The following is a 23,231-nucleotide window of genomic DNA, read 5'->3' on the forward strand; positions in this document are numbered from 1 at the left end:
AGTGTGATGTTCTTTGCTTTTGCCATGACACTGCTGTAGGTTGAAGAGTGATTTCAAAATCCTCAGACTAGTGATTATAATTGCTACTTGTTTAATAGCTTTAATGGATGCTTCTTTTGTAAGGTAGCATGTTAGAATTTTCCCACTGAAATCCAAATATTCTTTTTGATGGAATACGTACTTGAGTGCCCACTCTGAAGTAATGACACGTAAAGTAGAGGAGCTGATATCTCTCAGTATTCATTTATATTCTTGAGCAGGGCAGTGGCTTTTAATTTCTGGTCTATAGGTCTCTAAGTTTAAGAAATGTACCTAAGAAATGCAAGTCATAGAAATCTTAAATCTGTTCTGAGATCCGATAGCATTGTAAGGGTCTATAAATTGAAAGGCTAAAAACTGCTGTAGTGAGTATTAACCTCGGTTTGAATCAAGATCTGAAAATCTTTTCCCCTTCTATGCATACCTGCTAGTGATCTAATTCCACTGCAGTAAATCTTACAGCTCTCTTCATGTATCATAAAGTGTTAAGTGATGGTCATCTTTGGACAGGACCCACAGTTCTTCACTTGAAGAAAATTTATGAGGTGGCCAGTGTCCTGGGTAATTATCGTTTGACATGCTTCTCTTTTTCCAGCACAAGTAAAATGGAACTTCCTCAGCTACGGATGCCTCTTGTAGTGGAGGAACATAGTCGTAAAAAAATTTAGGTGAGAAGGAATATCTGGAGAGCAATGAATCCAATATCTTGCTTCAAGTGAGGTCAGGTTGCTCAGGGTCATTTTCAGCCTCTCTTCAGCCTTCCTTTTTCTTTTTTTTTTTTTAATGCTCCCGAAAATGAAGATTTCACAGCCTCCCTGAATATCCTGTTCCTTTACTTAATTGTTTTCATTGTGAGAACTTTTTCATATGTCCAACCAGATTTTCTCTTGCTCTGACTTGTCACTAATCTCTTGTTCTCATTTGTGCACTGTTTAATGATCTTGCTTAGTCTTTGTAACTCCACTTCAGGTAGTAGAAGACTGTAATTCAGCCCTCCTTCAGTTTTGTGTTTCTCTTAGGACCAAGCATGGTTCCTTTGGTCCCTGTCTGTGTCATGCACCAGATCCCTGAAATATTTATGAATGTTTAGTATAACCTGAAAGTTGTCAGTGTTCTCAGTAACACAAAGGCTAAAACAGGGCAAAGGGTGCAGAGTTCTCTTAAGTGTTTCAAAATATTCCTGCCCCTATGGTTTTGATCTTCAGTATTTTCTTCAGAGGTGGTCTTGATCTCTTTGGAAACAGGATGTTGATTTTGCAGGTGTGGATCTGAAGTCTCTAAAAAGAGCTTTATTTTGCTTTTGCTTTCCTCTCTGCCCCCTACTTGTTGCTTATAGAGTACCTCAGGTAATAAATAATAAACCTGTTTACTCACATGCCTTCTGTTGGCAGTATCTTGCACTGCTGTGTTTAATGAGTAATAAGTTATCCACAAAACTCGAAGCATAAGACCTATTTTATGCATCAGCAGTGACTTTTCTTTAATGATCCGTTCTTGAGAAGATGCTTTGGTTTGTTTTTGCGATGAGATGCACAAAGTTTAACTTAGCAGAATATTAATAGAATGCTTTCCAAAAAGATTGAGAGGCTCGGGCTGTGGGGCAGTGGAATGCATGTTTGCTGAATCACTTGTATTCAAATGGAAGCAAGAACGATTATGCCTTAACTGAAACCTAGCAGAGAAAGAGATCATCTTTGTGACAAGAAAAAAAATTGCTCAAAAAATGTCTTGCCTGGAAAATTCTAAGCACGTTGTTATTTATGCTGATGAAATGGTGCCTGAGAATATCCAAGTTTGCTTGCAGACTGTTGTGCTTTTCTAGGAAAAGCTATTGTATTTTTTCCAAGCAGGCTCTAAAGCATGGCAGCCTGCTCTCTCTTCCCTTTGTTTACCCCTTTCTAATGCTACTTTGTGGAAGGCTTTTAAAAAGGTATTTGGTGTAGATAATGTGCAGTTAACAACATTTGAATGTAGATACCTATTTGAGATTGTTCCAGTAGGTCAGATGGCTTAATTATTTACCCGTGTGTCTGTTTGACTATGACATCCAAACCAGCATTCTTGTGCTTGATCTGGTGTTTGTTGCATGGTGACTGTCAAGATACATTGAGTTCAATATGTAGAGCTATTTCGAGAGCAGAAGCCTCACTTTTTTGTGGATAGCATTGACAACATCACATTTTTGCTCCTGCATACTCATGGAAAGTGGTGGTATCCTTTGCATACTGGAGCCCGTGGAACTTTGTCTTATGTAAGATGTGAATGCTGCTCTTTATGTACTATATCTGTGAATGGTAAGTGCTACTGGAGGAATCAGACTGGTTATTTTCTTGGTGACATTTCATTGTTTCACACCTTTCTAAGCTAAACTGACTTGATTGAAACACTTGCTGTCAAGAAGGCTGTACTCTATAAATAATGGATACCTATTTTGTTTCTGGGCCTGGTACAGATCTAGTGCAGTGCTGACAGATTAGATCTAAACAGTGTACTTAAGTTTTTTAATATATTTAAAATTCAACTCTTTCTTCAGAGAAGGAAGAGAAGTTGGGACAGGAGTTTGGTTCATAGAGTAGTTAGTTTTAGTTTAATGAGTAGTGTTCAAGATAAGAAAGCATCATACTGAAATGGGACAAACTTCTTATCCTGTTGTGACTTCTTATTGTGATCCTCAGCTTAAATGTGGTAGTGATTCCTGCTGAGGTTCTGATGTTAGTGAAGTTTGTTTTCTGTAGACTTGAATCTTAAGCTCTGGTTACCTGAATCTGCAATTCTTCCTCAAGAAGTACAGCTCTACAGTCCAGCAGTTATTTTGGGGAGTTTTCTGTGCAGTTCTGAATGTTTTCTGCAGCTTTGCTGTATCTGTGAGGCTCTGGGCTTCCTGTTCTGAATCTTCTGAAGTATAGGGATATATGAACAGCATGATCTCATGTACATCCATGGATAAACAATTTCTGCTACTCAAGTTAATTATCTTAAGCCATTACTGTTGTTTATTTGTTATATTGAAGTCTGATGAAGACTATTTTCTTTAGCCTTCTGGAACCCAAAGTCCCTTCTCCAGTAAAGTAAATAAATAAATAAAAAAGTCACAAGCTGTCTGTTTTGGAGGAAGGCTGTATGAACTCCTCATGCTTGCATTGACTCCTCCCTCTGAAACTTGACTTGTGCTGCTTCTAAGTCCTCTGTATATTTCTGAATACTGCCTGTTGTTCTTTGGAGAGAATAAAACGTCCTGCTAAGTAGGGGCAGCTATCCTCCCTATCACTCTAGTGGGTTGCCCATCTCTCAAAAACCATAATTTAAATCTCAGCTGATTTGGATTCACGTACCACTTGGGATCCTGGAGCATGGACACTCCACAGGAGCACCTGAATGTTCCCTCTGCTTATACATACGTGCATGCATTTTCTGAATTCCTAGGGGAAACTGTACAGCCAGTTGCCTGCTGCCAAAGCTATTGCAGTATCTTAGCAGAACGTCTTTAGGTGATCATATCAGAGATGTCATTGTAATACCTCTCAGGTCCTTCTCTCAGAAGGATTTGGGGTCATGCTGCCCTGTGTGAGCAGTGCAGTCAGCTCTTGCTGGACGGGGTTGACAACATTCAGGTGCTCCTGTGGAGTGTCCATGCTCCAGGATCCCAAGTGGTACTATGCTTTACCTACACAGAAGCTTTAAATACATCTTGAATTCTATGCACTCACTGGACAAATTCATAGTATCCACTATGAAAATAAGCACTGCTGAAAATAATCTTATTTTTCAGTTCCATCATTTTCTGCTTGAAAATTATTTGGGCTGTCCATAAAATGCGAGCAAAAGAACATGGGGGATTTTCAATGCTTTTTGAGCACTTAGGAGAAACTGAAGCTTCTGGCAAGGGCACATAAGGCACGTAGATTGTATGAAAAATGAGGTCGCATTCTCCTGCTTTGGCTGCATCGAAGTTCCAGTGCAACAACGGCTGGATGTAAACCACTGCTGAGATAATTCATTTTCCTGTTTCCCACAAAGGAATAAACAGCAGCTGGGTCTGAAGTGCCTAAGATGATTTGAATGAGTTCCTCGTTACTTCTCCATTTATCTTCACTTTATCAATGAAGTGTGAAGTGAGAAGAGCCCTAAACTGTCAGTTTTATTCAGAAAGACTTTCTCATGTTCTTTTGGTGATGCTTCTACCATCAGTCCTGTCTCTAGGTCAGGAAATTTGTCAGTGCACCAAGATGGTTATACTAGAAATGCCGTCTAACTGAGAATTTCTGGGACAGGGAGGTAGCTGATGCTTCAAGAAACATATGTTTGAATCTTTTTCCTTTTATTTTATGGTTGTGTGAGGTGAAAAAAGCTAAGAATATTTAGCAGCTGTACTTTGGTCACTTCTGGAATAGCAAAAGTGTAGCTGACTTCTTATTTTACTCCAGGATTTTTCATGTTAATCTCTTATTGCCATCTGTAAAAGTATGCTGAAGTATCGCTTCTGGGAACTGGAACTTGAATGAATTGCACATAAAGCCCACAACAAAGAATGAAATTTAAATATTCTTAAATGCTGCTGTAAAACTGATGGTTCCAGGATGGGGTTTATATCTTAGAAGGTGTTTCGGTGGCTTCTTTCTTTTTTCCATTTTTTTCCTTCTTTTTTTTCATTTACCTTAAATAATTTGGGTATACCTAAATATGGCAGATAGTGTTTCTGCAGATGTATTAGGGCCCCTTGATTGCTGGTTCAGATGGAAGGAAGAATGAAGCAGTAAAGGCAGTGCAGGACACCAGGAAACTATAAAACTTCCTGGCCTGATGGATTTGCTTGAATTCCACCTTGTCAGCTCAGAAATTCCTGCACTTTGTGACATCTGCATTTCGTGACATTTGCTTTTATAATGGTTCTGTTCAGAGGTGCTGTATCCAAGTACCTTTCAGTGACAGAGTTGCTTACTGATGTCCATCCCATCTTTCTCCCTCTTTGGAGAGGAATGTGCAGCGGAGTTATGATTTTGAAAGGTAAAGTCTCTGTCTGTCTGTGTTCCAAACGCCTATTACACACTCGTGTTGCTACAGGAAGGCTGATACTTCAGTAGTGCACTTGCAGTGGGAAAAGGAGGAGGTGGTGAATTTCTTTGAAGATAATTGGTTTCTCAGGACACTCATTCCACAATTACTCACCACGGGGTAATTCTGCCACTGACACGGAGCAGCTTTACCCTGATTGCAGTGAATTGCTTTGCTTAGGATCCCAGCTGTCACATGCATTTTTGTTTCAGGCTTCAATTTTTACATTTTTGTGTTATTACTTTTAACTGATGTTTAAACTTTATTTTAAGGAAGTTCTAGAAAATTTTCTGCTTCATTAAGGTAGCAAACTTGAACGTTCTCTGTTTAAGTACATTTGGTATGTAATCTGTTTTTGCAGAATGTTTTCAGTGCTTTCTGTTTTATGAATTCCTCTACTTCTTTTACAGAAAAGACTTAAGATAGAACTTTCTTAGTTTTTAATTCATGCTTGTTTTGTTTTTTTTTTTTCTACTTTAACATCTTAGGATGAATATTTAAACAACCTTCGGCCTTGAATCAAAATGTCCCTCTGTGCGTCTTCTCACAAGGACTTTTCTCAGTTGCTGCCACTTCAGGATATTGGATGCAGTAAGACAGAAATTAAAAACTCACCTGCTGGTATTGGCTCTCCAGTTCCCTACAGCTGTAATCAGTCTGCACTGACAACAGAACACAGTCCGATCTACATCCCTTCGTCTTATGTGGAAAACAGGCATGAATATTCTGCAATGGCATTCTGCAGTCCTGCTATGATGAACTATAACATAGCCAGCAATTTTGGTGATTCGGAGAGTGCATCTGTGAGGCAAACATCGAGCCCAAGTGTGTTATGGTCTGCTCCTGGCCATCTCTCCCCTCTGACACTGCACTGTCAGTCATCACTTCTGTATGCAGAGCAGCCTAAGAGCCCGTGGTGTGAAGTGAGACCGCTGGAACCAGTGCTGCCTGTCACCAGGTGAGTGCCACTCACTTCTTCAGAACTTTCCTAGCAGTTAATTACAGCTTCTTTAGTTCTTTTATGTCTTTTTGCTATGACTTTTAAAAACATTTTATTTCTGTGTATCTGAAAAACAAGGAAAAAACCCCCACCAAGCACCAATTTGCTCCTGTTACTTTGCTGTTGCTTTTTTAATATAACTTAGGAAATAGAATTTATTTTAAAGTGACTCCTTAGAGAACCATACAGTCACGAAACACTGAGTGCCTTCAGTGTGGGAATAACTGCGTCTAAACAAGAGTTCAAGGCTGCTGGATACTACTTCAATAAAAAAGAATTCTGCTCTGGCAGATTAAGTCCTTTCAGGTGAAAGGAGTAAAGGCTCTTTTTTTTTTTTTTTTTTTTTTTTTCCTTCAGTGTTGCTTGAATTCCTGTGGTTTGGTTTTTTTTTTCTGCATTAAATAGTTATAAAGACTTTTAGAAATGTAGAAGGGAAGTTTATCTTTTTAAATTTGTTTTGAGAATTAACAGCCACACAGCAACACGCCTCGTGTTTAGAAAAAGTCTGAGGCTTCTTGTTGCTGTTCTGAACTGACTTTTCATTAAGGCAATGTGAGCAGAAGATTCACAGGCTGGATTTCTCAGAACTGAATTTGCAAAAACGTTGTTCCATGCTGCACAGACCTCGATGTTACATGCCATGAGAAGTGCATGCATCATCAGCTGACAAAGTAACTCTATTCGTGTTCACAACAGCTTTTTCTGCACAAAAGCAGAGGGTGTTGCAGGGGCAATTCCTGTTTTACTCACTGTGAGTTTGTTCATAGGGCTCCTTATTTAACTTCAGTCATTGATGATATGAAAAATAGCATGTCCTGGCAACAGCTGTAGTTCAATTTTCAGTAATTTTGTTACTACTCGCATTCCTTCCACGATGGATGGGCTTTATATTGTTTGCCAGCACTAAGGTATAAAATGTAAGCCTAATTCAGACTTGTGGACTGCAGAAATCTTCAGGATGGCCACTTGAATAGTCTGCCTTTGGAGTCAGAAGAGTAAGAGGCAGTTCTGGAGTGCGTATCTGTTTCAGTTGTTAGGTGTGTGAGTTGGGACAGGCTATTTTAAATAGCACCAGCATACAAAGGGATTTCTTGAGCTGGTGAGTGGAGTTATCATCCAAACTCTTCCCACTTGGGTTAACGTTTCAAAACAAATAGGTCTGGGAAAGTGGGGAAACAGGTCCAGGTTAGTGTTTCTGGCTGTCCAGATAGTGGACCAAGCCAAGTGGAAGAACCCAATGGCAAGAGCAGACCTTCTGATGCTCTGCAGTGTGGCTTCCTATTTAAAAGTAAACCTGTACCTCTGGTGTTCAAGTCTTCTGCTGTTTGTTTGGGTTCCTATGGACTGTTGTGCCTGTAGCTTATGATAACTGTATTTAAAGCAGAGAAATCAATGTAATTGGATGTCTAAATTTGTGGATGATTTTTATCTCTCATGAGCAAGCAATCACTGTATTATTTGCTAGCTGGACCTTTCCAATGGTTCATTTGTCCTAGTGTGATGCATTGTAACCCCTCCTTTGTCTTTAGAAATTGTAAAAAATGGTGTGTAATTCAACATGCAAACACATAAAGGAGGAATTGCAATTCCCTCTTGTGGCTACATGGCCTTGAGAGAAAAATGTACTTTTCCTCATCTATTGGCGAGATCTTCAATGTCGTGAACATCTTATTTATTGCCATGGGAACAATGACTGTGACACTACATCTTTGTAGATTATACCTTGAAGGAAGAATTCTTGGGATTGAAACTTACAGGAATAGCTCTGGGGGAAGGGAGAGACTAACGTTGCAAGGCATAAATAATTTTAAACAACATTGTAGTTGAAGAAAAGGGAGTCATTTGAATGATGAGTAAGAAAAAATCAGTATAAACAGGAGGGGGGACGACTGTTCACAAGGGTGGATAGTGATAGGACAAAGGGGAATGGTTTTAAACTAAGACAGAGAAGGTTTAGGTTAGATGTTAGGAGGAATTTTTTCACACAGAGGGTGGTGATGCACTGGAACAGGTTGCCCAAGGAGGTTGTGGATGCCCCATCTCTGGAGGCATTCAAGGCCAGGCTGGATGTGGCTCTGGGCAGCCTGGTCTGGTGGTTGGCGACCCTGCACATAGCAGAGGGTTGAAACTACATGATCACTGTGGTCCTTTTCAACCCAGGCCATTCTGTGATCAGTGCATAATTAGGGCTATTATACAGTTCATTTTTATCTTTAGGAATAAAGCGAGAGTCGCACTGTGAAAGGGCTTTATTTTCCCTGGGTGTAAACTTCAGTTAATATTTGCTGTACTAATGAGGGCTGCTTCACTGTGACTGATCTTGTGTAATTTGGAACTTCTTGTAGATCAGCTTAAAATAAGAAACCTGAATTCTACACATTTCCCATCCTTGCAAATAAGTTCTTCATATGAAGAAATTTATTTAACACTGCACTGCATAACGTTTTGATTTAGCAGTGTTAATCAGCAGCAGTAGCTCAACAAAAAATTTTTTTTTGCAGTATTCCAAGGAAAAATAAACATGAACTTTTTTTAGAGCCTTTGTAGAGCTTATTTATTTATTTATTTATTTATTGCATAAAATGGTAATAATTTGGTGAAGCAAACTCCAGACTTTGCTATGTGTATTTGTATTATATATCCTGCAGGTAGCGAAAACAACAAAAAACAGTCTCACAGATTTTGTTGGTCCAGTGTTTCCATGCACTCCATTTATATAAAAATGACATGCAGAGAAAAGAAATGTGATAATGTAATTATGTAACATTTAAGAGTAATCTGGCATGGCATCCAAAATTGATTTCTGCCTTCATCTCCTAAATTGTTTTTAATTAAAGAAACAAAAGATTTATTTTTAAAATGGATAGATATGTCTTTTTTACGAGTACTAGAAAACATTAAGAAGGTTGCCAGAGATGTTTCTGGAACTTAATTTCCTACCTTTAACATCTTCTGTTCCATTATTTTCCTTCTGCTTCTGATCGTACATGAATGGTTTGTGCAGGCCAGCAATGCTTGCTTGAATTATATACAAATAAATCAGTTTCTTGCTCACTGTGCCCCAATACTATATTCACATTGTCCAAACTGCTCTGAAGCCATAATTATTTCTATTATCCTCCTATGCTGTTTTTTTTTTATTATTATTATTTTAAATTATGCCCATTCTGTAGGGCACTTGGAAATATCTTGAGGTCCCTTTGAGGTGATGGGCTGGCATTTCAATTTTATGATGCAGTTATAAGTTTAGAGTAAAAATGTCCCTTAATCTTCAGATACCTGTGGCATCATTTTCAGTATGTTAATCAGTGTTTGGGACCTGTGCTTTGGAGATAGATGTATTCACCGTTATGTGGTATCAGCACTTCCAGGAATTATGGAGGAGATTTTCCCAGAAGCTGAGGAAAATAAAAGTTGAAAATGACTCCTCAGCTAACTTTTGCACAGCATTTTGCTCATGGTCAGGGGAGAAATGTAGAGATTCAAATCAGTTGGAGCAAAAGGCAGTAATTATAACACTCTTCTTAGACTTATGATACACTAACCAGGGCAAGAGCTTGAGCACAGGAAGTGATGAACCCTCAGATACAGCCTTTGTCATTGTACAGTTTACGTTTGTATAAGATTGAATCATCTCCTGGGAATGAATGAGCCAGTGGTTTGTGGGAGGGAATCCTATTAAGAAGTGATAAAATCTGGACTGTTAATTTTTGGCTTCAACATTTTTTTGCTTTTTTGTTTTCTCAGTTTTGTTTTTGTTCTCTTTTTAAAGCACGGTTTAGGTTTAAAAAAAACAAAACAAAACAAACAAACAAAAAAACAAAAAGCAAAAAAATCATGGTGCATAATGACTACCATAAACAAATCTTGTTAACTGCCAGGTCAGATCTTTGCCACATTTCTTCCTTTTTAATAAAAAGTAGAATCCTGGCTCGGGTTTTCCAAGTGTGACATCTGCATCAAACACTTCCAACTTGGGATATTGTATGAAATCTAGAACAAATTAAGAGACATGATAGATATTGAATAGCCTGAATAGTCTTGCTGATTCCTTCTCCTTCAGGGTAATCATCTTATCACTATTGATCATAGAACCATAGAATGGCTTGGGTTGGAAAGGACCTCAAAAATCATATAGTTCCACCCCCCTGCCATGGGCAAGGTTTCCAACCACTACATCAGGCACCAGATCAGGTTGCCCAGGGCCCCCAGTCTGGCATGGACATCTCCAGGGATGGAGGATCATTACAAAATCATTGAGTTGTAACCTTCAAAAAAAAAAATATCTTAATTCTCTTTATGGAAAAATACTATATCTCTCTCTGTGTCCCTGAAGACTTTCAAGTAGAGATTGAATAAGGCATTGGGCAACCTGTTGGAGCTGTCGTGTTCCTGTTCACTGGACTAGATGGCCTTCAGAGTTCCCTTCCAACTCAAATGATCCTGTGATTCTATATGGAAACTACAATCAAAATTAGAGAGGACCACCTGGAGATATAAAGCAATTAATCTCCATCCAAGCAGCTCCTCAATTGCAATCAGGGTACATCCCCCTTTTTCCTGCATGGTTTGGTGCAGGAGCCCTGTGGGCACACAGCTACCCACCAGTTTTTCTGGAGGACCTGACAGCTCACTTTTCTGTTGAGAGTGCTTGAGTACATCAGTCCTGTGTACGATGGGAAGTGACCTCTAACCATGCATGAGGCTGTTTGTCTGGGTAAGCTGCCTGATTACTGCGTCCTTGGGGAAATGAGCATATAAGTCATAAGTTAAAATTCTCTATTTCCTAGCTCTCTTGTCCATAAAGACACCAGTAACAAAATAATTGCTTTTGAACCTCCCGCTGTGCTGCCACAGCTATAGCTGATGAGCAGATTTGATGCCCGATGAGCCTGTGGGAGGGATGCATTCCAGATTGTTGCTCTTCCTGCAAGCTGTTCACTGCAGTAGGCAGAAGTCACATAGTTTGCATGTGTGCAGAGTGGCTGCAGCTAAACTTTTAAGCAGATAAAGAAGCACTTGTGATGACTGGTAGGTAAAAAGCAGCACTCTTTTGTGTGATGTTGCAGTTTGTACTGTTTCTTTATTGTCATCTGGAACAGCTTTGTGCCCTAACGAGGGCAATAAACATAGTTTGCTACAGGTTATCAATCAGTCACTGAGATGCTCTCTGACTGATCTGGATTCTCTTCTGATTCTAACAATTGGATCTTGATTCTTAAGTAGAGCTATCTCTGATACTGTTGTGAAATGCCAAACTACTTTTCTCCCAAACACAGGGAATTAGAAAAGAGTAGCAATGTATTTTCCTTCTTGCTTTAGCAACTTATTAGGGATGTGTGCATGATACAGTCCCTTCATTCTACGGGAGCTTTTCTCCATATTGGTCTTCCCAGTGTAGCATAAGGGGGAATTTGTCAGTGATTCAGAAATCCTTTAGTTGTATGTGTGTCATCAGAGACCAGACTCATTAAATATCTAAACACCTTTATTCCCTGTAACAGCTGGATAAATGAACTTTTAAAAAAATCTTGCTGTAACTTAATTCTATGATAAATACTGTAACTTTTCTGTTTTGGAATTTGCTCAGAGAGGCACCTTTTTTTTTTCTTCTTTTTTTCTTCTTTTTTTCCCAAATCTTTTATTAGAAAACTAGAGAACATTGTCCTTGAATACTTGTGACCTGGAAGGTTTGTCACTGGCACGTAGGTGTTTTTGTCCTTACCTCGTGTCATGAAGCCAGCACAAAGTCTATTTTTAATGTGTTGATTAAAGTCTCTACTACAGCAATTTCAACATATTTCTAGCACTCTGTTTGAATTTGCTCTTGTTGGTGAGCAGATTTCTGCTCTGGAAGTGTACCCTTGTTCTTCAGAAGTTGCACAAACTGTGCAATCTGCTGTCTCATTCCAGCTGATGTTTCTTCTCTTTAATACTGCTGGAAGGGAGCATGAGGAGAACTCTGCATGAGGAGCCTCTGTGCTTAAATATATACTTCTAAGTTCTCTGCACAGCTTTCCTTTTGTCAAGCTGATACTGAGAGTATGCATGTGACAGTATTTTCTCTCTAGCTCAAATACTGTATTGACATGAAGGTAAGATATGCTAAAACTACCAAGAAAGTGTTGTCCAGAGAAGTATATAATGGATGTCCTTCCTATGCCTAAATCTTGCTTTACAGATGATCCAAGTTCCTTTCCTCTTTCTGTTTGTTTACTGGATCTTAGTGTCAAAAGTTGGTTTTCTTTCATGTTTTTTTTTTGTTCTAATGTTGAGTTCCAAAGAATAATTCCAATAAGTTGGAACAACTTGGTGCACTTCAGAAGTGCATCTTATTAATTTATGCAGAGCAATACGTATTTTTCTAATATATGAAAGCATTTTATATATTATTATTATATATATTATATATATTTTTATATATATTATATATTTATTATATTATTATATATTTATATATTATTATTATCCTTGTATTCTTATCTCCTGTTATTCATCATTTGCACTGTTATGGTAATCAGCACTGGTGGTCACCTTGAACAGAAATCTAACGTTTTGAGCTGCTTGTTCACATCTCGTGTGAAAAATAATGAAATCCTTTCCTAGATTTACATAACTATAATGGGATTGAATTCATTTTTTCCTTTTATAACATTTTTCTTCTCTATCAGAGAGACATTAAAAAGAAGACCTAATGGTGACGACTGTACAAGCCCAATTGCAAGTAATCCTGGCTCAAAAAGAGACTCCCACTTCTGCGCAGTCTGCAGTGACTATGCTTCCGGATATCACTATGGAGTCTGGTCATGTGAAGGCTGTAAAGCATTTTTTAAAAGAAGTATTCAAGGTAGGAAAATCAGCTTTTGATGATTTAGCTTGAGTAAGTTTTTCATATGATCAGAGACTGCAACAATTGCTCTGGTAGTGTGTTGATCTAAAATTCTGGTGTGCAGTGCTGCATGTGTAAGAACAATGTATGATTTGATTGCTTTGTCTTTTGGTTCTTCTGTCATAAACATCTGGAAACATTACAAAGCAGGCAACTCATTTCTTTAGAGAGGAGGTGGAGCATGTGTCATGGGAGAATCCTGCAGCAATGGCCTCAGTGGGATGGGACTGCACACCTATGAATCTGATTTCATTTTTGTGTTGCAAAGTAGATGCAGTAATTGTGAATTTGTTATAGTAGATGCAGAGTAGGTACTTCTCACAAGCAAAATTTTTGGACGAACTATTCCTAACAAGAGTGTATTGTTTGGAACTACTGAGTCATAGCATATAACATCTACGTCCATGGTTGCTACAGGCTACAGGCAGTGAACTTATGCACTGTATTACAGCTTAGTATCACATCTGCTTCTTATCCTTGGTTCTGGTCATCATTTCCGGAGGCTTCATGGTAGAAACTTAATCCAATTGACATTGAATGCTAACTACAGATACCAACACAAACTTCTATTGTTCTTTGTTCTGTAATGTTCTCTTCCTCTGCTGCATGAGGCTTTCAACAGTCTTGAGGTATTTTCTTTTGGCTCAGTGTGGTAGAGTTGGTGTCACCATTAGAATCAAACTTAAAACTAGTTTGCCTTTCCAATTTATTGTGCAAGTTCTGTGCAGATGAATAACAATTTCTACAAATTGGTGAAAGTTCTTTTGACTTTTTAAAATAATTGAAGATAACTTTGTCTCCAGTTATCACAAATGGAGACTGAATTTAGTCTCAAAGTGTTTTCTGTCAGGAAAATTATTTGCCTGCTCTGTGCTGATCACACGTGCTGTGGTCATGAACAAGTTGCCTACTGTGTTCCTTTGTACACCTTAATGTACCCTGTCAGGTAATATTTGTTTGTAATTCAAATAAGTGACAGTTCTCAGCATAAAACGCTATTGAGTGTTCAGTTGCAACCACTGTTATGAAGGATGCTGCTTATAAAAATCAAAAAGTTATGGACCACCTGGAGCCAAGCATTTAGCTTTTGGCCTATGGTAGGCCCAGAATTGAAATTAAACGTTATGACTGGGCAATGTGTGTGGTCTCCTGCTTGTCTACGTTGGTCGTATATCAGTTCCATATCTCTGAACATCTGCCTTCAAAATAAATGATCTCAAGGACATGGGAGTTTTAAACCACTTTATGCTCCTTTGTGCATGGGTTATAGAGCAGCAGAGAGCTGCTTCTTCCTTTCCCCCTGTGTTGTGTGAAGAGTGATAAACAGTAATTTGTTTTTCAGTTGTATCTACCAGAAGGAAATGGGACAAACTGTAACCTGATCTCTTCTTTTTAAGACTCTGTTGGTTCAAAAATTCAAGGTTAAAATTATTTTAATTTTGCAAGGAAATGATCACAATGGTTCAGTTAAATAATTACTCTTGGGGACATGAACTCTTAGACTTGCTCATGAATCAAGGCAAAACACAAAACCAAACAAACAAGCAAAACACAAAACCAAACAAACAACCACCCTACTTGTAGTCTGCTTTATCTTTGGTCCATTCTTAATGTTTAAAAAAAACCCAAAACTTACAGAAACAATCTGAGAGAAAGGAAATTAAGAAATGTAAATTATTGAATATTTTTGTATTCTTTGGTGATAACTGCAAGAGAGATCTACAGTGTTTGGCAACAGGTAGTTTGGTTGCATTTAGATCAACTTCATAGTCAGGTCCAGCTTATAGGAATAAACTTTCAAACCAGTTTATCGTTTAATTAGATACAACAATGTCTAAAAAGAGATTCTGAGGAGAAGTGGGGTGAGATCTGCGAGTAGGGAAGACAGCTAGTGCAAACCAAATATAAACTTGTTGAAAATACGAAAGTATGTTGAAAAGTATGAAAGTTATACCTTGTGGTTATGATTTTCTTTGTTTTGTACAGTATGCATTAATTTATGCCAGTCTTCTTTCTCAGGCTTTTAATTTCAAAATAACAACAATCACAATAACTTCTATCAGGGTCAGTTCTCCAAAGGCTTCTTCGTTCCTGGGACTCGCCGAGCTGGAGAGAGAGTTCAGTAAATAGAGGTGTAGTTTACTTAAATCTTTGCAGACTGAGGTTGTGTGCACTGCTATTTCCAAGTGTGCTGAGGACAAATTCTGCTCTCTGCCATCTGTAGAAACCCAATATACAGTAAGATGTTCTGGACTGGGAGCAAATTTCCACAAGAGTGTATGTCTCATTTTCAGTAATGTGTTGGTGTTATAAGATGCTTGGTTATCTAACAGTCAACAGTAAAAGCTGATCTTTCTGGTTGCATTTTAAGGCGATAGATCAATGATTTCAGTACAGGACAAACATGTGATTTTGCATTGTTTAAATTAATGGAGCTTAGATAAGAAGTAGATGAGATGCTTAAAATCCCCGATTTGGGAAATAGCCAAGAGAGATTGGTGAAGATGTTAAATTTTTCTCCTTTACTCTGCTGCAGGACATAATGATTACATCTGCCCAGCTACCAATCAATGCACGATAGACAAAAACAGGCGCAAAAGCTGCCAGGCATGCCGGCTACGGAAATGCTATGAAGTGGGAATGATGAAATGTGGTGAGTTCTGTGTGTCGGTGTTGCTTACTTGGAATTTGTTGCCTTCAGTCAGTTCTGTACAGCTTCCCCCCCCCCCAACCAATCCCCAGAATTCTAAAAAGGCACGAGAAGGCAATTAGAGCAAGATTTAAGCAAGTTTTGTAGGTAGGAATGCACCAACAGCAGGAAGAGACTGAATTTTTCTGAATTTAACCTGTGGGAAGGAGCAGGGAGTAAATTACATGCAGGAAAATCATTGTTCCTTCGCTGAGCTCTGTAAATGAAGCTTATTTGCATGCTATATTCTGCAGAATGGGAACCAAGAATGCTTCTGCCTGAGCCTCAAGTCAAACTGAAATCCTTTCTAATGTGGGGGTAAATGAGCCTGTACTATGCCCTATGGTTGAATGCAATGAAACAGCAGCAATGCTGCATCTGAGCCTGCTTTCAGTGGTGACAAAGAATGAAAAGGGAGAAGTAGGAGTGAGACTAACATCTTTGTGAAGCTACTGCTGAAAACTCTCAGCTTCCAAAAGCTATCAGTTTGGGATCACTAACTCCCAAACTTAGTGATCTAGAAGAAGTTTTTTGCATTTATTAGGTCTCAGTGGGTTAATCAAATGATGACTTGTCCAGTGTCCCCATTTTTAATCCTGTAAAGTCTTGGCATCTACAACACCCAATAGCAAGAAGTTCTTCAGCTTGACTGCATGTCTTGTAAAGAACAAGTCATCCATTTTCCAGGCACTTTCTGTGGGGGCTTTACCTGCTTATAGAGAGTTAGGAGGTACTTCTCTTTTTTTCTTGTTGTTGCTTCTCACGGGCTTCTTTCATGTGATGACTTCCCGTTCTTTCTCAAGAGAAGCAGTGAACTTGAACTATCCCTGTTTATCATTGCACTATTCAGCCTTTTGTTTTACACCCCTCTACTTACTTCTGTTTCTTCACTATTCGAGTTTTAAAGGTTACTTTTAAGAAGAAAATCCCTTAAAAGGTGTTTCAATATCTAAAGTACTTTTATAGTCAAGGTTTATCGTTCTTGTAGTTTTCCCAATGTTCATGATAGAAATAGGCTGGGAAAACATTACTTACTAGCATGGAAGGGACAAGGTCATCGCACCTGGTCCTTGTTGATTAGCAGGCATGCATATCATTTCATCTCATTTAATGCAGACACCTATTTCTATTTCAAAGCTCACCTCTGTTTTTACCCTCCCACCGCTTTGATCTGAAGGCTGTTTGCAGAATGTTATTCCTTTCATCAGGAACATTCTTCTGAATTCCATCCAGTATTTATTGCCAAATGTTTAATGCCCGTTCATTCTTGTGGCAGCACTGTCTTGTGGCTTAGAGGCTCTTTTCTTTATTGTTAACGCTCTGGTTGTATTTATGGACTACAGTCATATCCCCTCACAGCTTTTGTTTTATTAGACTATATAAACCAAGTAATCTCCTTGTAAAACAGTCTACTGAAAGATTTTGGAAATTAGGGTAGCTTGTCCCATAAAAATCTCCAGGATGGACTAATGCATTTTGCACTTTGATGACAAGAATTGTAGATGGTATTCCTGGGAGCTCTCTTCACTGTAGTAGCATTAAAACATGGCTATGTCTGCAGGAGGTATTTTCTGCATGCAGCCCAGGATGCTGTTTGCCTTTTCCGTGGTTGTATCATACTCACAGTTTGTAATCGTTCAGCGAGCTGTTATGATTGTAGCCTCCTTGTTCAATTCTAGCTGATAACTCCCAGCTTAGAGCCACAACTTCAATTGTTCCTCGTGTTGTGTTTGTACTTCTGAGGTACATATAATGTCTGTTACTCAAAGCAGCTAGTTCTTTCTTATTTTATTCTTCACTGATGTATCTCACCTTTATTGGGTGTTTTTTGTTCATGTGGTCTTAGCTACTTTTGCTGACTGTATCCAGAAAGGATAACTTTGCAAAAAGGATACCTTTTGAAACTTTACTTTCTGAATAGCACTGCTGTCTCTTGTTCAACTGTATGACTGAGAATTTTATTGTGTCTCTCTGAGAGTGTTTTCTACCAAGCTTCAGCTTTGGAGGGCTTCTGAAAAAGTTGATTCTACTGTGGCATAAGGTGAAACTCCACAATACTTCCTTCAAATGAATCCTTTTATCCTAATTGTCCAGGAAGTCCTGACTTTGATTAGACCTCACAGACACTAAGGTGTTACAAGTAACATTATGAATGTTTATGGAACATTAATGACACTTTAGAACTCATTTATGTACAAATATATTAGATATGTCTATTATATCTGATACATTAAATATAATATGTAATGGGAGTTATATTTTAAAAATAATTCAGTAGCATTGAAACTTGAGAATTTTGAGAATTAAATTTGAGAACCATAAGAAGTTAATTAAAAAAGAAAGAAGAGCTCTAAAAATTGCACGCCTGATAATTGAAACTGAATTATCTGAATTCCCTGATGAGTTAAGAGACACCAATGTGTAAAGCTGATGCACAGGGACATGGTGGTCCCATTATTTGACAGATGTTTAAACCAGACAAATTTAAAAAGTGTATTTCTTGCATGAAACACAAATGACATTTCCTGCAGATCAGAGTGATTATCTTCCATGTTTTTTTCTTCTTAGAGCAATGCTTTATTACCACTTTTATGCCATAGAAAACCATAAAAGTGTACGTTTTCTTTTTAATGAAGACTTTTCCCTAGTCTCTGTACTTCTCCCAGGTCACTTAGTGAATGCATTGGTTCACTTCTGCTGAAACCTTGGATAGGATGAAATAGTTTGTCAGTGCATATTTGCTTGAGAAGACTTGTTATCCAGCAGAAGTGGCAGAAGAGCCTCAATTACCACTTTGCTGGTTTATGAAAACACATCATAAATTCTATGCTGTTTGCATCAAACCTTTCAATCCTAATTTTGTGTAGTATAAATAGCCACCTTGAGGAAAATGTGTTTCTGTGTGTATTGTATATGTTTCTGTGTGTAAAATGTACTTGGATAGTGTATGTTGTTTTTAATACAATAGGAGAAAGTAGGAAAGTTTTCCTTTGGAGTTTCCTGGCTTGAAGAATCTTGAATGTCATTGCATTCGTAAATGTAGAGAAGTCAACCTGACAATCCACAGGTATTTCTGCAGAGCCTGGCTTAGAGGTTCTTCATATTAAGGTGATAATGGATTTTCTAACAGAGCATTTATCATATTGCTGGAAGCACAGGGTCTTAGACACTGTATCTGTAAATTTCTCTGTAGGAAGCCTGTGTTGCCTACTGTTCTAATCAAGAAAACTACCACTAAATTTTGGCATTAGGAGTGATAGTAGAAAACTAATTGCAAAGAAAGCACTGTCATTAGGAAGAAGGAAAACAGAATTACTACAAATATATTAAAAGTAGATTCTGCCCTGAAGACTTGAATAAAATAGATCAGGATAAAAGAGATCTGCTCTTAGAACTTTCTGATGTTCACCTAGGGATCCTGAAATGGTCTGAACTGTTTGCCCAAGGTAAAGAAAGAAGAGGGGAGTTGCTTTATCATTTTGTTATAGCCACCATCTGTGCAAATATGCTGGTGCTTTTTCTTTTTTTTTGCTTCCCGAGGCTAAAATAAACATTCTTTGGTAAGAAGTCTTCAGTATCCTGTTGTTCCTGTTAGAATAGACTTAATTCTTCCAAAGACAGAGTTCTGTTTTGCCACCTCCCTGACGAAACGAGAACGCTGATGATTCATATTAGAAGGTAATGGCTAGGTACTGCCTCTGAGTACTGATACTATTCCTTCAGTTTACGGAAAGAAAAGCAGATTTCTGTGTGATATGAATTCTGAAGTTCAGAACTTAGCTCTCTTTTTCTCCTCTATTTGCCTGCTGCTTGCAGATTCTGGATAGCTCTATATAGCACAAATACTGTAAACAATTTTTCATATAGCAAGTACACGGAGAAAAATGTTTCACGGCGTTCTCTGGACATGAAATGTATTAATTGTAGTTCAGCTGTTTTGGAAATTACAGTAATTTCATCCCTTGTTCTCATACGTTCTTGGCTGATAGCAGCATCTTTGTCAGGCCTCCTCTATGAATACAGACATACTCACCAGAACATTTGCATTTCCTTTCAAAGGTTACTTATGTGATAATGATTTACTGATAAAAGCTTGCTCTCAAACATTACTGAACTGACTAGTTACATAAGCAGTTGTCAGGGACCAAAATCAACGTTAAGAGCAACATGCCCAATCGTATACTGCCAGTAATTCCTGTTTGCAGTTTGTCCATAGGTGAGTGAAAAAGTTCTTTCTAAGGATTTAACATAGAATATCCCAAGTCAGAGCAGTCCTATAAGGATCATAAAGTCCAACCTCTGTCTCCACACAGGATCACTCGAAATCCAAACCCTACATCTGAGAGCGTTGTACAAACTCTCCTTGAGCTCCTGCAGCTTGGGGCTGTGCCCATTGCCCTACGGAGCCAATGCCATGAGCACTGCTCTCTGGTGAAGAACCTTTTTCTGATATCCAGCCTGACCCTCCACTACCTACGGGGAGCTGTAGGCCACCATGAGATCTCCCCTCGGCCACTTCTGCTCTGAGCTGAGCAAAACCAGTGACTTCTTTCAGTGTGTTTTATTTTTTATGTTCTTGCAATCATTCACCCATGTGACATGATGCTGTAACTCCAGGTCTTGCCCTTAGTCTAGTGTTCTCAACTGAATGCGGCTATTTTCTTGTGCAAATAATTGCTCTAAATAAGAGGAGAGCAGTAGGAAGAATGAGAGATTTGATCATCTTATACACTATTCCAATTTCCTGAATTACCTTTATTTGAATGAATATTAGCTATAAAGTGTATTTACGGAGTTTGTGGCAATTTCAGTAATAGTCTGTAATCTTGGAAACTTTAAGTGTTTTAATGCTGTGCTTTTACACAGCATTTTGATTCATATCTCTATATACTGAAGCTAAACATTAAGCTTCTCTATAATTATTTCTTACATACAGATTTATCAGCACACATGCCTTTTGGATGCTAACAAGTGTACAGGCAAAATTTTTCAGTCCTGTCTAAACCTCACATTTAAATAGGAAGCACAAAAATTCCTTTACATTGCTTAAATGTTGCATTAATAGGAAAATCTGCTACTACTTAATGTGTCCATTGACTGGCAAGCTTAAATGTTGCTTTCTTAGCTGTGTAATCTTACAACTCTCGTTTTTTTTCCTACATATCAGCTGAGTAAATTTAAATGTGGAAATAAATAATTTTTCCTTTAATTATGGATGAGTTGTGTTTTATGCACACTGCTCAGCAAATTAGACTTTGTCTGCTTTGAAAATATGCGGCAATTTAAAATTATATTCTGTTCCCCTCCCTTTTTTTATTTTCTATTTCACACCTCCCTTTTTTTTTTAAATTTAATTTTATTTTAATTTTCCTTTTCAAAAGATCTGAGGACATGATCAGAGCATATTGAGTCCCATAGCACTGGGTTCTCTTCAGTACCAGGAACTGAACTAGGATCGATCAACAGGTTGCAAGTTCTTGCCTGAGCTCATGTCACTTATGATGTGTGTCCAATTTACTGGGATTTCTTCCTCGTTGTGTCACCAGATGTCTCCTTATCTCACTAGCTCCCCTTTCAGCCAGTAGCTTTTCTGGTCCCTTCAGCCAACTGCTCTACTCTTCCATATGTTTAATTCAAAGGCTGCTCTTCTTCATGCATTTTCTATTTGGGGGATTCGCATTTCCAACAGGTATTGAAGGTTGCATGTGATGGAGAAGCTGTTATTTTCTAAGATCCCAAGAAAATTCATCCTCCACAGTGTGTCTCCCTATGGCTTTCAATCTGCTCTGTTTTTCTTGTTGTGTCCTTCAAGGTGCCCATTTTCCGAACACTTCAGCAAGGCACTGCTTCCTGCTTTCATTCAGCTCTCTCTTGGTGATTACGCTCTCTAACATGCACATTTGTATGGAAGTCAGAGCCATGGATTTCTCTAAACAGAGCACTCCGATACCTTGGTGCTTCTTCATTCTGCCTCCAGTTGTACTTTTGTTTCAGCTTCTTAGCACACTGTTGACCTTTCTTCTTTGTTCTTCCTGAAGGAAAATATTTACATACTTTCTGTGTGACTTCAGAACAGTCTGCAGGCCCCTGTGCTATTGGATTGTTTTTCTGCAGCTGACGAAGTGCATTCGGACTTTCCTCTTGACTTTTGTGTGTTAGTCCAAAAATGAGACCTAGCAAAGTTCACTGCATCTTCCATGCACGTGTGTAGAAATAAGTCTCTGCCTCACTGTCCTTTGACTTTCTCAAGAAGAAAAGAATTTGTCCAGAAAGATGAAGAAACTGATTGTGACTTGTGTGGTTTTACAAGTAAAACTTTTTTTTTCTCTTTTGATTGTCGTAATCAAGGTTGATTTTGTAAATGTACCATGAGATAATGCCTTCAGTTCTGTCTCTGCTGGTATGTTATCCTTTCCTGCTCAGCTTCTCTGGCAGCGTCTAACTAGATTTCATTCAGCTAAACTAGGACTGTGTAGTTCTGCAAATCCCTGATTATTTTCCTTCAATACAACGTTTGTGTAAATGTCCTGCCAGTACTCAAGCCATTTCGTCCTACTCCTTCTCAGGATACAAAACCGCCCTTTCCCACAGTGAATTTAGAAACCAGTACTTCCAACTGGTTCCAAACACTGCTCCAGATGCTTCATTCCGCTTGGATTCCTCCATGCCAGAGAACTGTTCCATGAACCAGCTTTGTCTGTCTTCTCCAACCTCATCTGCTTCCAGGTAGTGGGCGTTCTCCAATATTCAGACCTTCTTTACAATTCCTTTTTACATCTGATGCGATTTACTGAATAGGCAGCAAGTGAGGTTTGTGACAATGTGTAGTTGAAAGTTCCACACCTGTAAAGTCAAGGCAGACTTGTTAGTCCTTAGCCAGTCTTTTTGATGCCTTCAGGTTATACCTGACTGGCTTCTACATCTCGTCCTTCTCACAGGTTGACTCAAATGGTGCTTGACAGCTGCTGAAGACAAGACAGGATTGTGATCTGACAAGCCACATCATCTGGGAACATCCACCACTGAGAGTCTGCATTCACCCAACATCTAATTTAGCAATAGTATCTGAGATTGGGTTTTTGTGTGTGCGTGCCTTTACCCCTTTTTGGTTTTAATTTGGCTAATGTGTGAACTCTTACTTTGCTAAATGAAACTCAGAGCCAGAATTGCATTGCCTCATTAGAATTTAGACAACTCACATTCTATGTAACTGATAGATGTGGATGAGGAATGATAAGAATTGCTGAGTCCAGTAGCTTGATAGAAGGGAAACTACAACATTACTGTGTCTGCTAACAGCAAACACGAGGAGCTGTTGCCATTAACAAATCTCAATATTATATCCACAGCTAGCCATGCTAATTGGCAGAACACCACATCTAGCACTTATGCAAATACAAGTAGTGGCACATATATGGTTTTATACAATATGTACCCCTCCAGTATCTGGTTTTAAATGCTCTGCCTGTCAGGGAGCTGGCCCCTCCTTCCCTAGGCCACTGGAACCAGTGTCTGATACTCAGCCCTTCTCTCACGCATCAGTGTTATCAGTAGCTGGCCTT

General features: G+C 38.6%; 1 protein-coding gene across 1 annotated transcript in view; it reads left to right on the forward strand.

Moving 5' to 3' along the window:
* The window catches only part of ESR2 (estrogen receptor 2), a 61,494-nt gene that overhangs the window by 24,846 nt on the left and 13,417 nt on the right, over positions 1-23,231 (forward strand). The window contains exons 3-5 of the mRNA XM_085225788.1: positions 5,580-6,049; positions 12,763-12,938; positions 15,517-15,633. Of these exons, the coding sequence (XP_085081914.1) occupies positions 5,616-6,049; positions 12,763-12,938; positions 15,517-15,633 (727 nt within the window). The 5' untranslated portion in view covers positions 5,580-5,615. The remainder of the gene's footprint in view (positions 1-5,579; positions 6,050-12,762; positions 12,939-15,516; positions 15,634-23,231) is intronic.

Source organism: Meleagris gallopavo, chromosome 5, assembly GCF_905368555.1.
Source record: "Meleagris gallopavo chromosome 5, MGAL_WU_HG_1.1, whole genome shotgun sequence".
NCBI classification, from domain to species: Eukaryota; Metazoa; Chordata; class Aves; order Galliformes; family Phasianidae; genus Meleagris; species Meleagris gallopavo.